The 17,696-nt window shown below is 37.4% G+C and overlaps 2 protein-coding genes across 2 annotated transcripts; both read left to right on the plus strand.

Annotated features, from left to right (window-relative positions):
- The first annotated feature begins 2,064 nt into the window (after positions 1–2,064).
- Positions 2,065–3,376, plus strand: si:dkey-152b24.7 (1-phosphatidylinositol phosphodiesterase). The gene is made up of 3 exons (XM_034153359.1): positions 2,065–2,102; positions 2,235–2,295; positions 2,405–3,376. Exons 2-3 carry the CDS (start codon positions 2,252–2,254, stop codon positions 3,246–3,248), a joined length of 888 nt encoding a protein of 295 aa, XP_034009250.1. The 5' UTR covers positions 2,065–2,102; positions 2,235–2,251; the 3' UTR covers positions 3,249–3,376.
- A 484-nt stretch (positions 3,377–3,860) lies between these two features.
- On the plus strand, positions 3,861–12,335 carry LOC117500497 (transmembrane protein 176B-like). The gene is made up of 7 exons (XM_034153361.1): positions 3,861–3,999; positions 9,513–9,707; positions 9,852–9,956; positions 10,438–10,494; positions 10,675–10,887; positions 11,584–11,706; positions 11,867–12,335. Exons 2-7 carry the CDS (start codon positions 9,531–9,533, stop codon positions 11,927–11,929), a joined length of 738 nt encoding a protein of 245 aa, XP_034009252.1. The 5' UTR covers positions 3,861–3,999; positions 9,513–9,530; the 3' UTR covers positions 11,930–12,335.
- The last annotated feature ends 5,361 nt before the right edge of the window (positions 12,336–17,696 follow it).

Here is a 17,696-nt window from a genome sequence, read left to right on the forward strand (position 1 = left end):
TTGATTAATTGACCTATTATTTCATCTGTATGTAATTGTTTAGCTCTTAATGTTTATACAATATAACATTACATGTTTTAAAGCTCTTATCATGTGTCTTGTAGGCAAAAATCCCTTAAACTGTATTTGATTAAATATACAACGTTACATTTCACCATGGGCGTCACTTTGTTAGAAAAAGTGGTGGGGACAATTTCTCCAGATTCAACAGCATAGCAGAAGACAAAATATGTCCCTCCCCTGGGCGTTGAACCTCAAGCACCTGTGTGAAAAACCAATGCATAGACCGTCTAGAGTAGACCACCAATGTGTTTTTAGATTAATCAATGAATGCCCAACTAAAGGTCTTGTTGTGATGTGATTTGGATTGAATTTGAACCTTTATGAACACAATGAGCACACAAGTATGGAGGACAGAACATGAAATAAGTCAAAAATAAATAAACAGGAATAAATACAGGTAAAAAAATAATAGAAGAATAAATGAATGTGAAAAAAACACATAATTAAATGTGGAAATAAATACAAGAAAAAATAAATAAATATGGAAATAAATAAATGCATGTATAAATACAAAAATAAAAGTTGAGAATAAAACAGAACACACATTATATATCTTTAATGTATTTCTACATTTATTTTCACTTTCATTTATATATTTATTCATTTCTTTGTCTGTGCGTGTTTCACACAATGTTGTAGCCTTGTATTCTGTGGATACGACAATATTTATAACAAATGTACTTTCAATTGCTCTGAAAGTTTCAACAAGCTCACCTGTCTTTAACAACATCTTTCAGTTGCTATATATTTGATTGCACCTCCTCTGACCAGTCCCACTTTTGGAAGCTTTGGGTCAAGTTGTACACAATGCAAGGAGAAACACAGTGACTCTTCTCTCTTCAATAAATATTTTTAAAAGCTTACAGCACCGGGAATTTCCAGCATATTCATGTTCTGTATAAACTGTAAAGGCCCCTGAGACAAAAGTATAATTTGTGATATTGGGCTAAATAAATACACTTAGATTTGGCTCAATAAGTACACTTCACTTCAGAGCCCTCAAGAGCCAAATATGAATCTTTATTAGCGTCAAAAATTGTGTTGCTATTAAAGGTTTTGCTACTGCCTCAAACTCAGTAACAGGAGTGTAAGGGATGGGATTTTTAACAGGTTTGAGATCTTTGATTTGAAGCTCTTCTCCACTATTGCATGTGAGATCACGAACCAATTTAACCAGCAGCACAATACGCACAATACACACAAAGAAAAATCAACATGATAACTGCATGGCTGTGACAGTCAAATGTGACTGGAATATGTACTGGTGTCTTTGGCTGAAGGGGTAAATGGATGCCTAAAAACCAGAGGGTTGGTGATTCACCTCCTAGCAAGGCAAAGTGAGGTGTGTTGGGAGGCAAGATGGCATGCAAGTGTGGCTGAATTGGTGAAGATCACGTGAGTTGGGAGGGCGGTCAAGGGCGGTCAACACGAGTGCAGACCAAATACCAGTGTCATTTTGGAGACAGTAGCCTACGACTATCTTGGACAAAGTTATAGTGGGGGTGCCAAATCCGGCAGCACCATCGCCTGGTCTGCCACATGTGGAAGCCCCTCTTTAGTTTAGTGACGAGTTGTGTACAGACCCGACGGGTAATAATGGATTATGACGGAAATTTGACGATCCTGTCCGTCAAAATGACTGGCAACGAAAAACTCTAACGCCACCTCTGGCTGGCAGACTCTCAACAATGTCACCAGTTATGTAGTCAAAATTATAGCTTAGTCATTATCTTATATTGCACTGGTGTGGCTGCTTGCATTCAAGATAATTCCTGTTAAAGATCAAATTTAATCTTAACCAATTATTTGATTTCGGAACTCCCCTAAAACACCCTTAAAAACAAACACCACCACAATCGGTACTAATATATTTGTATGTCTGACATCAAGAACAATCAGTCTGGATTACTTACCTGATATTTGTGGTCCACGCCTACAATTTTGCAGATAACCAAGCAATATAAATCAGGGATGTTCAGTTGAGCCGTCCACATTCTGAGCGTTGGATTAGTTTGCTGTGAAATCCTCCTGGCTGTAAGGTATAGTACCAATTTGACCTGACGGTGTTAATAAAATATTCCAAGTGAAAGCCTACCTTGGATTTCAAATGAGTAATTTATCAATGCATGTTTTTATGATTGATTTTGATGAATGCGTGTTTTCTATTTTAGATTGCATTTCAGCAAGAATGAAGTCTGGCCTGCTTTTCCAGTTCATATTGGTATTTGTCACGTGAGTATACTTTGAACATGTTGCAAGTAAAACACAAGAATAGATATGTTGTTATTAGGCTGCAATTTTGTGGCATTTGAGTTTAAATAATCTTTTTCTAAACCCTCAGTGGTTTCTGCCATGGAAATGACCAGTTCTTCAATGACGATGCAAACCTCATTCTCCCGGGGACCTACAATATTGCATGGATGGCGGGCATTGAGGATTTCCGCACCCTCTCTCTCCTCACCTTCCCCGGTGCCCACGACAGCATGGCCCTGTACGGCGGTCCAGAGGCTGAACACCAGGCTTGGCCCCTGAAGGATCAACTTAGAGCTGGCATTCGTTTCCTAGATCTCAAAGTATTTGGACTGGGTAACACCCTCTATGTCATGCATGGGGTGATGTACCAGCACAGCACTCTCAGGGATGTCATTGACACTGTCCAAGCCTTCCTGTCAGAGTTTAAGACTGAGGCTGTGCTCATTAGAGTCCAACCAGAGTCTTTTGAGAAGAAAACTGTCAATGAAATGGTACAGAGTCTAATTGGTAACGACCAGAATGTGTGGGTGAACACTGCGATGCCAAATATGGGTCAAGTCAGGGGGAAAATTGTCTTTTTGCAAAAGAGCACCTTCACACTGGGAATTCCCCTCATAGATACAGACAGAAAGCATTCCAATGAGGTTAGTGATGTTAAAAATAAAGACAAAATGATAAGTAAGCAGCTGAACCAAGCCACTGAAGCTTGTGGGGGTGATAATGCTATTTTGACTGACAGTACTGGCACAGGCTTTGGTACTTTCTGGGGAATGTTTCTGACTCCAAAGCGAGTCGCTGAAAAGGTAAACCCATGGCTCAATCAATACCTGAGACAGTTTTACCCAAATCAGCCCAGACCATGCTTTGGTATCATTGCCCTGGACTTCCCCGGCATTGACCTCATTCAAACTGTTATCAATTTAAACTATTGATGATAATGCAATGCACCCCACATGAGCTTGAGTGGGCTTATATCTGATGATTCACTGATGACTTTCATTCTTTCCCTTCACTGTACACATTCTTATGTAGCCGAATAACTGGAAATACATAAAGCAAGCTGATTGCATCTTGTGACCATAATTATGACAAAAATAAATACAATTATATTGCTTTCTCATTGATCTGAAGCTTGTGTTGCTTATTGATCTTATTTCACCAAACTACTGCAATACTGTCTTCATTTGTTTCTTATGGGTCCAGCGTTGAAATAAGGATAGGTAAAAGTACAAATACTTAAATGTCAAAATCAATCTACCTTTATTGGTAAAAGTATCATGTGCAAAAGCTTAGTTAGGTGTTTGTTTGATTGTTTCAATTTCTTCATGTATAAACTGTGTTTATGCCACAAAATAATAACCTACTACTTCATAAAAAATGTTGTCCTACATTTAGATAATTACATAGTCAGATAAACAATATGTAATATACAGTATATTAGCAGGTCAATTAACAAATACAAAATTGTTTTAAGTCATAGAAGTAGCATATCAATTAAAATCACGCCCAGTATCTTTGTGTGCAGATTGATGATCAGTAAAGGGTTACGTTTGCTTCCTGAGAAGGGCGGTACTTCTGGGAACTCTCTCTCGCTCTTCCCCGTTCCCAAATAATAACTGCGCAACAACCAGACACATTTCTTCGGGTAGAAAGAACTCGCTAGATTTGTAACCATAAAAGCAGGTAAGGGCTTCTGTCATGTTTGATTTAGTAGGCTATACATCGATATTAAACTTATTTCAATTCTAACCAATCTTTATTACGTATGGCTGCCTGTACTGCAGAATAAGTAAACCCTTACATTTACAACAATGGGTGCACATCAAGTGTGTAAATGATGAATATTTCACGGTTAAATCTCACCGGAAAATGTGAATTTCTCGGCAACATCAACAGAGAAAAACATACGTATGTCAATCCGGAAGTGAACAAAACAAATAAGACGCAATCTGATGGAGTGAGGGAGATTTCTTATTAAAATGAATACAACTTTATTACATTTGTCTTCATTTACTGAACGCCTCAGTGTGGCAAACCGTGTCTCGAAGCATACCTACAATAAATCACAGGCTCCGTTCTTTTATCGAAGCCCATTTCCGCATAAGGCCTTTTAAGGCTAACGGGAACAAGGGAAGACAAAAAGTAAGACTTGTAAAGGAAAACATTCTCTGTAAGGTTTTAAAAGGACACACTTAAACAAAATAAAGACGTAGCCTAGTGTTTAAAACATAATGACTACGTTTCTGAAAATAAAGGCTTAGTAGCCTATATCTTTCTGTATTATCTATAGGACTAAATCAATTAGTTTATAGATAAATCTAGCATAAACCATCTCTTCTGCTTTTGAGATTAATGTATTTAAATGCTAACTCCTTGTTTAATAAAGACATAATACTCAAATAAAAGGATCTAGAAATAATGAAATAATATCTCAAAATAGCTAACGCAGGTTCTCAACATACTTCATAGTTTCTCAATATAATGAAAAGCATTCTCATAATAATGACACTTCAACCGACGAAGGTACGTTTTAACCGTTTATTTTTTAGTTCTAATTGGAAAAAAAACAAAAAACAGAAACGGGTTGTTTTTTTGTTTTTCAATTTTGCCCCAAAACGGAAAAACGGAAATTCAGCCCCTTTTTTTGTTTTTCTGTTCTTACTGTTAAAACAAGTATACCACTCAATGTTTCGTTTCCATAGGTGGGTGTGTCTCCAGTGCCTCCTTGCTTCTGATTGGCTAGTTTGCCCTATGCTTGCGCTGTACTCTTCAAAATAAAGGTTCTAACTCTTTGCCTTTACACAGTGCAAAAATGACAAGCGATAACATTTTTGGCCATACGTTTTTCATAAGACTGATGAAGTTGGAATCAGTTGTAGACTACAACTATCCCAAATACTATGAAATACTTTTACTGTGTACTTCTTGATACTCTCCTGTCAAAGTCCCCTCCATGGTACAACAATGCCTGTCTTGCTGCTATATGTGACGAGCAATACAAATACTTTTAAGTTCTTAAGAAGACTGATCATTTTGGACCCAGTAGTTAGACTACTAGCGCAAAGACTATAAAATAATTTTATTTTGTACTTTCAGAGAAATCCTCTGTCAAATTGTCCACCCTGAATACCCCATGCAGATGCTCCTGTTGTCTGTCAAACACAAGCAGAAACATTACTTTCCAAAAATGGAAAGTTATCTTGGTCCCGCTCCCCACGTGAAAAACAGGGTACGTTTAGTGCTGCTAATGTAATGAAAATGGCTAGTAGTGTTTTATTTAAATGGATATTTAGATAGTTAACTAAGAAACATAAAGTACTTGAAACGTACATTTTGGTAACAATTCTGAATATGATCATTTTCTTGAGCTTTAAACTCCTGTGGTCAAAATGACCACCAAGGATAGAGGGTGTAAAGCAAATGTGAAGATAAAGGAGGGTTAAGAATACATTATATAGTTGTTTTTTGTTTTACAATATCCTAAAGTCTATTTTTAACACACTATTGAGTTGGCTTTTTCATTACATTTAAAATATAAATTGTACCTAAAATAATACTGAGTGGGCAGGGTATATATATTCACACCATATGCAATCATAGGATATTTTTAGTTCGACAGATATTTGTCCAAATTGACTACAAAATAGTACAAATGCAAAACTTAAAAACAAATGTTTTTTGGTGAGTGAAGTCCAAAGCCGTATTATAGATTCTCTCATTGTGTAATTACAAGGTGAGAGAAAATAGATCCACATCGTCCTATTCAACTTGTATTTTTCAATTTTTTAGTACATTTTTTTCAGAAAAACCTTTTCTAAATGAAAGTAAATTATTTAAAAAGGTTGAGTCAATATAAGACTAAAACAGTTGAAATTGAACGTGAACTGTGTCAAACACCACTCCTGAAATTGACTTTGGTTGAAGTTTATTATAATATTGATATTATATAAAGATCTATATATAACATTGATTAAGCCTTACGGGTCCCTTTTAAAATATATTTTGTATAATGTTCTGGTGCCTTATTTTCAATTTGAAAACACATGGCAATTTTATTAATACAGCGGATGAAAAGATTAGCAGGAGGATCAATTCTTCATGGGTGTCATTGGCTCTCTAGATAAAGGCAGTATCTGTTTGCTAACCTCAGATATTCATTTATTTAAATAAGTGACCTTTGAATACATATTGCAAACATAGCCTTAAAAAGGTGCAGGAAAAGGACTTCAAATATTACTTAAAGACTGGACTTTTTAATTCAGTCAAGAGAAGAGAAAAGAGAATAAAGGAAAGAAAATCGTTATAAGGGGTGATGTAACATTAATGAGAGACATAATATGGCTATGGGAGGCTGTGGCTGATCGTGCGTTGATCTTTGGATCACTGGTTCAATCCCCACTGCAGTCAGCATGTTGTTGTGTCCCTGGGCTTCACCCCAAATAGCTCCTGTGAGGATTGTCTGCAGTATTGAGTGTATGTAAGTCGCTTTAAGGTAAAAGCAACTAACAAGTGACATGTAGTATGAGGTCATTGGCACTCAGACTCTACAGGGGTCATTTTTTTATCATGGGGCATCACCCTTGTACAGCATCAGGACAATATCTCTATGGAGTCAGACACTGAAAGTGTGCTCGAGGCTGATGCGTTGACTGGGACAGATGGAAAGATGAGGCTGATGAGACTGAAGAATCTGCGAGGAACGAACTAGGGGCAGAGAAATAATCATATTTTAACCCTTTAATTGCCAGACCAAGAAGAAATCTATGGAAGAATGATTTATTTGCATTTTTTTATCAAATAAGACACAAATAACCACAAACCATTTTTTTTTTTTTTGACTGACCACACAGTTTTGTTTTTTTGAGCCTCTACCAACTGGTCGTGCTGGCCTTGGTAAAAGTGCATTTTCAACAATCATCATACAGTAGGCTACAGTATTTTGTATGCATCAAACTCAAATAAAACACAAACTCAAATACATTTTTTTCTTTTATGGGAGATGAGCAATATATACAACCATATATATTCATAAAAAATAATAAATTATAATTGTAAAAAAAAAAAGAAATGGAAAAAAGTAATGTTAGGTGTTTTTCATAATATAAAAAAACGTGCTCATCTTACTGTATATGCTGAATTGGCCTAACAACAAACAACTGGCCTAACAGCAAATGTCTATATCCTGTGTTGGCCTAACTTGCTCATCTGTGTGCAACTTTGGGCTGTACAGTATGTCATGCATGAAAGGTGCTATATCAATTATTATCACTCTTTCACTCTGAGACTCATAAGGCAGTACTAGATTTAGTAATATTACCATGAATCTAGCCATTTATTTACCATATTTTATTGGAAAACATCTCTGAAACTCTGAAAAAGTCGTATTGCTAGTTTACCATAAAAGGCCAATTCGACCGGTTGGTTGAGCATATTTTCAAAAAAATAATTACACCCTTGTTACAAAAATGTTTTGTGCATCAAGTTATATAATTCGGTTCAGTAAGTGCTCTGACACTAAAATATGTCAAAAATGATATGGTTACCTTACAAAAGTTGACCAAAAAGAGTAATTTCTTCAGGAGTGATTTTTTAGCATGCCAACTTTCTCAGTGGAAGCTAGCTGAAGGGCATTCTGTTCGAACCACAGTGACATCTAGAGGTTGTTTTGTGCATAACATGTCAACCAAACGATAGAGCTGGCTGAATCAGATGGAGTTACACTTTTTTATTTATTTTTCAACAAGATATCAAAACACAAAATGTGCTCTACCAAATGGTGGCACTGGCTGTTAAAGGTTAAGACAGCATCATCATAAGAGGCCAACAAGAGTGACAGGGTGTGTCACTTTGCTGAAGGATAACAGCTATGCAGGATATTCTCTGAAGATTTCCCAAGGGGTAACAGCTGCTGCTGGAGTACTGACTGGAAGTAGTGCTGATATCATGTCTACCATATCCTCTTAAAATACTCTGTCCAACAATATAAGTCTAATGACACATTTTTATTTAAGATGCATTCTTGTACTAAGGAGGGGAATTTGAAAAAGAATACCTGAAAAAGTACTTGTTGGTGTAGTTAAATTAGTATAGCCTACTGAGTCAAACAGTATCACTCTCATTAAGAATTTATTTCAGAACATAATTTTATCTCTCATCAAAGATAGCAGAAAACATGCATTATTGTACTCAAGAGGGGAGTTTGACAGAGTACACAGTAAAAGTACTCTAAATAGAATTTATCAATCCTCAACCTCCAAGCTATTTTAATATAGATTTGAAGAAAAAAACCTCGATGCTGACTTGACCACGCAAACGGGAAATACGGCCGCATCAATTCAGCAGTGTCAGTAACATCAAACAGAGAGATACTCATACTTTATAAGATAGGGATTCATGGCTGACAGTGCAAGACAGACAGCCAGATAGACAGATCGCGAGACAGACAGACAGACCAACAGACCGACAGACGCGCACACACGTACGCACCCACACACGGACAGACTGTCTTCTGCATGTTTTGCATGTAGCCATATATTCAATGTTGTGCAAACACGCACTGCACTGTCTAGGCAAAGAGTATGAACCTTTATTTTGAAGAGTACAGCGTAAGCATAGGGCAAACTAGCCAATCAGAAGCAAGGAGGCACTGGAGACCCACCCACCTATGGAAACGAAACATTGAGTGGTATACTTGTTTTAACAGTAAGAACAGAAAAACGAAAAAACGAGCTGAATTTCCGTTTTTTGGTTTTGGGGCAAAATTGAAAAACAAAAAAACCACACGTTTCTGTTTTATTATTAGTTTCAATTAGAACTAAAAAACAAACGGTTAAAACGTACCTTGGTCCTTATCACTTCCTCAAATGCAATCACTTCCTCAAACTCATTGTTACATCTTTGAAGGAATTCGATTCACAAAATGTCTCAAAAGGAAAACAATAAACCTGTTTTCCCTTTATTTTCTGTATTATATATATATTACTATAAAAGTTCATTATTTACGCCCTATAGTGGTAGCTGCTCTGTTCATAGTACAATTTAGCAGCCCCATTTACAAAAGCAAGGGTTTTTAGAAACCTGATAGATAGTATCAGAAACCACTCCTGGGTTTACAGCCAAAATGGCAATTTCACAAAACTGTGGCTGAGAAAAAAACGTAATACAGCAAATTAAAAGGTCTCTCTTGTTTCTTTCAGTCTACAGGAGCAGGCAGGATGGCTCTCACAATCTCCAAGACTGAGGGCAGCATTGTAATCACTTTGACCTCTGACCCCCAAAGTGTTTGTCCTCCTCTGTACCAAATCCTCAAAAACCTGTGCTGCAGCCCAATTTGCTGCTCTGTGTCCCAGCACCTGAGGAGGCTCCAGAACACCTCTCAGACAGTACTGGGGGTGAGTTATTTGTCTTTTGTCTTGCAATAAATACATACAATATAACATTATACTGTATAACAGTTCTGCACCACACAGTGACCTGTTATTTGCTGTTGTACTGTACAGATGTTTGTGGTTCATGCTAGGTTTTCTTCTCCACAGACTCTGCAGATTATGGTTGGGCTGCTCAACATCGGCATTGGTGCGATCTTTGCTTTTTCTCCCTATTGGGATATATCCGGGTTTCCCTTTTGGTTGGGAGCATTGGTAAGCAAACCAATGCTTACATGTTTTTTCTATTGTTATTTGTATCATAACCAAAGCCCAACAGTACGTTTCTTGGGTTGTCTACTTAGTCCTAAAGAGATTAACCTAAAGGCTTTTTTTTCAGATTCAGAATCAGATATCCGTCCAAGCACAAATGAATGGCTCAGCTAAAACCAATAACTTCTGTACTGTGCTGTGTTTTGAATATATTACAGACTTCTGCCAAAACCAAAGTTTGTTTTTCTTAATTCTCTAGTTCTTCTTTAGTTCTCAAATGATACAAAGCAGATCATTTATCTCCTATGTAGTAGCAGGCTGCACTCACACCCAGGCCAATGTAAACGCCAGATGGGTATGACCTCCCTCTTGGTGCTACAAATGCTGTTCAGTTGAACCAATTAAAGACACTGGAAATTACTTGGCTGAATTTAAGTGTTTGCGTGGAAGAATGTAGTTAAAACATTCTTGTTTCTGTCTCTAGTTCATGTTGTTTGGCATCGTTTCCATTTTGTCTGAGAAGTACCCCAGTCCATGTCTGGTGAGTATGTCAGCTTTTGTACTTGGCACACGCACCATTTTGAGCATTTACACCTACATTGTCTTGGGGAGGGCATAATGTAGGAGCAGTGCCACCAAGCTGTTAAGTGGGAGAAAGTTGGAGGCTTTTGAACTTGATGAGCATTTTTGTCATGCTGTGTTTTTGTGTCTTTCATTCAAGGTCATCGTCAATGTGATTCTGAATCTTGCAGGAGTTGGTTTTGCCATTGCAGCCATCACACTCTACAGCCTCAGAATGACACACATGTGGCTGTATTGGTTGTGTGACAATGATAATTACGATCCATATCCATACTCTCATCACTCACCCACTGCCTCTTCTGGGGAAAAAAGAATGGAGCAGGAATGCTTGGAAACCAAGGACATGATGTTGGTGAGTGTCGAAAATGTCCTTATCCGGATGTTGTCTTAAAAGTTACCATGAATGATCACCATTTACAACTGTTTACAACAGGCTTCACTAAGAATAAACTAATTAAGAAAAATCAGCGATGACAATTATTTGATGAATTAATTAGTCCTTTGACAAAAAAGAACTCACCCATAAGTTTGATAATTAACTATAACTAACTAATTATGTTTAGTAATATATGAAATGATAATGTCCAACATGAGCTGGTTTTAGCTTCTGAAATGTGAAGATGATTTGCAGCTTTTCTCTGATTTATATGATCATTAACTGTTTACATCTGTGATTCTTGACTTTGGATTTGTAGAAAACAAGCATTTAAAAAAAGGAAACATTGTGATCACCGTTATTTGAGAGTTATATGGATATTATTGTGGTTTTCTGGTATTTTGTGCTCTGAGTAAATAACCAGATGTCCTGATGACTGGTGGTAATGCATCGTCTGTATGTTAATAGGCGGACAGTTAATGTTTTATATCTGTGCTAGATCAATAGGGGATTTTCAATATCATTAAAATCAATAAGAAGTCCCACAAAAAGCCACATTTGAACGAAATTGTGCAAGTTAGAACACAGTGTACAAATGTAATTATACTTGAATATAACAAGCGAATGTGATTTGAATCTTTAAAGAAAGCACTGCTTCTTGTGTCCCACCAGATGCTGCTGAGGAGCATGCACGGTCTGATGATTGTCCTCTCAACCCTGGAGCTCTGCCTCACCATCAGCTCCGCCGTCCTGGGGATCAAGGCTCTGATGAGAAGGGGGAAGGACGAAAAGATGGTATGGTCTCCAAAATAACATCTTACTGTCAGAACTGTAAACATTTATATTCAATACAAAGACTCATTTTCTTTACAAGTTGTTTAAATGTGGCCTTAAGGTTAGAAACAGCTAAAGATTTGAGTATGTCTTAATGATATTCTTTTTCTTTTTTTACAAGAATGAGGAACCTGAATACTACAAGCCCCTGCTGGACGAAGTCCCTGGTAACCCCGAGGTCTAGCTAAATAAATCCTGCTTTCTGCTGTCAGTCACAGGTTTTATAATCAAACAGTGGACTGAATGTGCTCTAATGATTTACTCAAACTCAGCTGGTCTTTTCGCTGCCAATCTTCTGGGTCGTTTCCTACATGTTTTGTTTAAAAAACGTTTGCACTTATATTTTTGTATTTCAGATAATACGCTTTATATTGGTGTCTCTTTCTTCCGTGTAAATGTTTTAAAGCTGTTGATTACAATTGCTATTGAATAAGGTACCTTACGTTTAGCTTGTTTGGAGGTAAAAGGGAGGTTTGTGCGTGTGTGAAATACTGAAAGGGTTTTTCTTTGCTCTATTGCACTATTTAGTCATTTAAAAAAACAATGTAATCGAAACTGTTGACTGTCACAATAAAAACACTTGTTCTGTTTGTAGTTTTATTGTGTGCTTTATATTAAACCCCTCTGATATATTGAATGAGTTCAATACTGTGTTATTTTAATACAAATAGGAAAGATAACTTAAGTGTGAGGTTAAGGAAGTATAATTTGAAAAGGTAATTATATTACTCTTAAAAGGAACCTTTTGAGCTAGTGCCACCTACTCTTTATTTATATTTAATTAATATGGTTGCACCCTAAATGTAAATCATATCCCACTTTTATATTGTGTGAGCTGTAATTTAGCCCTTCAATAGTGTTTTATTTGTCAGATAGTTTACATATTCTTTCTTCACGGTCAACTTATATATTTTCACTCTTTTAGGAGATGTTTATATTGCATAATTGTTTTATTTTTTACTATTTCTTTCAAATTTGGGATTAATAAAGTATATCTTATTTTATCTCTAATAGGAAAATGTTAAAATTACACAGGTCACACTGCACTTTATTTTCCACTGTTTAATGCCATAATTTAGTGGGAATGCTGATACAGCATTCTAACTTAATGTTATGCTACGGACAAAAAGTTTATTATTCCACCGACTTATTTTGGCCCTCTTCTCCTCCCACATTCAACATCGCAGAAACTCCGTTCAAACATCAAAACATTCAGCTCGGTCGGGAATCGCAGGCTATTACTTTTATCATTCATAACTTTCATAATACCAGAGATACATCCCATAATTCATCACATTTTTAACATTTTAACTTTAACATTGCACAGCTCGTTAAGGCAGAGTGCGTGATGTCACAGCTAGAGGGTAGGAAATCTTGAAATTTGCCTTCATATTTTTTTAAAAAACTGCCATAATTCCCAAACCCTACATTCCTGAGACATAATTTTTTTTTTTTAAAACGTAGGAAAACATCTCGTAGCTTGAAAAATGACAAATAATTAAGCAAAATAATTAAACAAAATGCCTCTTGAGGGCATGAAGTGACAAAAACGTTCAACATGTCTCCATTAAAACCCATTGTAATTTCAGGCTGATATTTCCTCACAGCAGCAGCCGCACACCTTTAGTTAAACTGCCAAAAAGGCCACATTATTAACCCGAAAGTACACAAAAATTACACTTCAGATACTCAACTTCCTTGACATGCTTCACGTTTTGAAATTTCACAGATATCTGTTATCATTCTTCCACAAAACGTTCACATGTAAGAGGTTTATCTCTCATTCAGAACAATGCAAACCTTTGATCTCTACAGAGCTCGTTAGCTCAACTATAAACACCTGTGTAATGGAACACGATGATGTCATCACTCCAACTGACATGCTCAGAGCAGCAGACTTCAGATAATGGTTAATGGTCGTGCCCTCAACAGCTCTACGTCAATTATGGGGTGTCATCAAATGCCGTTGCCATGGCGACAGACCACTCGCCATGAAGCACGATGTCGCTGTAAGTCCAATGGACACGGTCCGATCGCCCCCCAAACTTCGCTTGTATATCACCGGTTCAGCCCTCAACAGCTCTACGTCAATTATGGGGTTTCTTCAAATGCCGTTGCCATGGCAACACAATGCTCGCCATGAAACACGGTTTTCTCATAACTTCAGTGAAAATGCTCCAAACGGCCCAAAACTTCACAGGTTTGGCAACGATATAGCCATCCACACATCTAAGCGTATTATGGGATGTCATCAAATGCCGTTGTCATGGCGACAGATCATTCACCATCAAGTTAGTTCAAAAGTTTGCAGTTCAAATATTCTGCTGCTTTTCCAAGCCTTTTTACTTTCTTTTCTTCTCTCATCACACATTCAAGCCCCCAGTGTTCATGTATCATTTCAATCTAAATTCTTCACTTTCTTCTTACACATTACATTTCAGCATAGCAGTTTAGCGTCAGATTTTCAGCATAAAGCATTCCCACTAGCAATTTCTTCAGGAATTGCATTCTCTAGTTAGAACTTAATGTTCCTCTTATAGTGAAAGCAAGGCTTATGAGGAACCAATCCATACGCTGATGGTGTCATTAATCTACCAATCAGGCGATCAAAGCAAAAAACGTATCTTGCTCCAGTTTAGATAATATGATTAAAGACAGTCTGCTCAGAGTCATAATCAAACCCAACCTGTAGAATATATTAACTGAACCATGGTAACTTTAAAGTCAAGTTTTGGAATATATCTTAATATTATCATTTGTATCTACACTTTACTTCTACTTCACTACAATACATTACATTAATCTGCAATTAAAGTCATTTAAAGTTGTTTTTTCTAATGAGGTTAGTGATGTTAAAAATAAAGACAATAAAATAATTAAGCAGCTGAACCAAGCCACTGAAGCTTGTGGGGGTGATAATGCTATTTTGACTGACAGTACTGGCACAGGCTTTGGTACTTTCTGGGGAATGTTTCTGACTCCAAAGCGAGTCGCTGAAAAGGTAAACCCATGGCTCAATCAATACCTGAGACAGTTTTACCCAAATCAGCCCAGACCATGCTTTGGTATCATTGACATGGACTTCCCTGGCATTGACCTCATTCAAACTGTTATCAATGTAAACTATTGGTGATCATGCACTCCACATGAGCTCGAGTGGGCTTATATCTGATCATTCACTGATGTCTTTCATTCTTTCCCTTCCCTTTCCCATTCCTATGTAGCCGAATAACTGGAAATACATAAAGCAAGCTGATTGCATCTTGTGACCATAATTATATGGTCACAAGATTTAAAAAATAAATACAATTATATTGCTTTCTCATTGATCTGAAGCTTGTGTTGCTTATTGATGTTATTTCACCAAACTACTGCAATACTGTCTTCATTTGTTTCTTATGGGTCCAGCGTTGAAATAAGGATCATAGGTAAAAGTACAAATACTTAAATGTCAAAATCAATCTACCTTTATCGGTAAAAGTATCACGTGCAAAAGCTTAGTTAGGTGTTTGTTTGATTGTTTCAATTCCTTCATATATAAACTGTGTTTATGCCACAAAATAATAACCTACTACTTAATAAAAAATGTTGTCCTACATTTAGATAATTGCATAGTCAGATAAACAATATGTAATATACAGTATATTAGCAGGTCAATTAACAAATAAAAAATTGTTTTATGTCATAGAAGTAGCATATCAATGAAAATCACGCCCAGTATCTTTGTGTGCAGATTGATGATCAGTAAAGGGTTACAGTAGGCTTGTTTGAGACAAGCGAGACCTGCGCAGACCTGCGCAATTGCGATCAACGTCTTGCTCGTGCGTTGCATGATGGTTAGTCATTTTGTCCGACTTGCTCTGGAGGCTCGCCTACATGAGACGTTGAAATCTCGCGGGACAAAGACGCCCGCAGACTTGAGAGCGAGGCGCGGCGAGGCGGCGCAGTTTCTCTCCCCGGGCTGCGGAAGCGAAATGCTTGATGGGAAACGACTCGCTGGTATCTCGAGCTGAGGGCTCATTGGTGGGTTTTACCCATGGATGTATAATAAGAACTGGATACAGCGTGGGAGGCGGGGCCTCATTCATTCCTATGAGAGTTGCTCATTCGCGCATGATGATAAAATGGCCCAACTTTTGAGAGAGCGAAACGTCACAGATTACCCGGCATGCCTGAGAAGTACCCGTATGTGCGCTCATAGCGCATGCGCAACTTTAACCATGCCCCCCAAAATGCTCGTTCACATCAAACACGTCAATTTGCGTACACGTAACAGCACCGCACGTTCATGACAGCATGGTAATGTTTGTTATGATAGATTTGATATTAACGAGGCGGCAGTTAGCAGCTAGCGGTTAGCTAGTAATTATGCTAATTTACACATCAATCGTTATGTACTTTTATATTACGCTGTAACAGGATCTAGTGATATCCAAGCAACAGAGCTTCATTTAGCATGAAAGAATTATTGCACTGTATATATATATATACACAGTGCAATAAGAAGCTACAGGGACGTTAATCTACGTCGGTAATATTAACTTTATTTAATACAACATTTACGGTACAAGATTTAATAATACAGCCCATGTAGTATAATATTTTACAAATGATGAATTACAGTAAACATGTGCAATATATCCATTATTACAGCTCCGTGGGCTGACAGTAAGGCCATATGGGTCCGTTCTTATTGTGCATCCATGGGTAAAGATAAACGCATGTAGTGCTGAACACGTAACATGAACGTGCCGGGAGGCGCGGTCCCGTGGGTTAGATGCGCGTTCATAATGCAGAGGGAAATAACTCTCAGAATAACGTTATTAGCACATTTTACAACTTGAGGAACGAATGTTTTTAATAAGGGCTATACAAGTGTTCATACTGGGTAGTTTATTTAGTTTAAAAAAAATTATCCAACGATTTACAGACCACTCTTTCCCCATGTAAGTCAATGGGAAAAAGTGTTTCCGGGCCTGGCAACCAAAAGGAAGTGTAGTACCGCCGTGTGGCCAGCACGAATATTTTCATCAGAGTCCGGCGCACTTCCTGGGGGCTTGGTTTTACCCCGTGCTGGAGATGAAACTCTCCATTGGCTCGGCAAAAGTGTGTTGTTGTTTTGTGTCAGTTTTACGTCGCCACTTCCATTCACATTTTTCATAATTGTTCCACAATGTTTATCATCATGACATTAATATCTATATATTTTATACTATACTTGCACTGCTTACCGTTGTCATACTTTATATATCTTAGCATATTCATACAACACACTGTTCATACTAGGCTCGGCTACTGTGTATATAGTGTATTCATACCCCTCACTGTTTATTCATCATTCAATTCATTCTATATTTTATTCTGTAGATTGTGTACATTACTTTTCACTTTACTGCTTTATGCACTCCTGGTTAGAAGCTAAACTGCATTTCGTTGTCTCAGTACCTGTAATCTGTGCAATAACAATAAAGTTGAATCTAATCTTGAGCAGGAACAAATGTATTTACTTAGTACATATCTGACATTAACGATTAAACACATTTGTCCATTCTTTATCAATCAATCAATCAATGTTTATTTATATAGCCCAATATCACAAATGTTACATTTGTCTCAGTGGACTTCACAGTTTGTACAGAATATCAGTATGACAATACGACACCCTCTGTCCTTACGTTTCACATCATACAAGGAAACACTTCCAGAGAAAAACCCACAGTTTAAAGGGGAAATGGGAGAAACCTCCGGGAGAGCAACAGAGGAGGGATCCCTCTCCCAGGACGGACAGACGTGCAATAGATGCCGTGTGCATTTATAAATGCAAACCGAGTCAAGCCGACTCCGGAGGTGGCGGTATGCACCTTAAAGTTGTTTGAAATCCGCCAATAAACCGAGAGAAGAAGAAGATGAAGAAGCCGACTCCGAGCTGTCCGACTTCAGGCGAGCTTTTT

The sequence above is a fragment of the Trematomus bernacchii genome, unplaced genomic scaffold (assembly GCF_902827165.1).
Source record: "Trematomus bernacchii unplaced genomic scaffold, fTreBer1.1, whole genome shotgun sequence".
Classification (NCBI taxonomy): domain Eukaryota; kingdom Metazoa; phylum Chordata; class Actinopteri; order Perciformes; family Nototheniidae; genus Trematomus; species Trematomus bernacchii.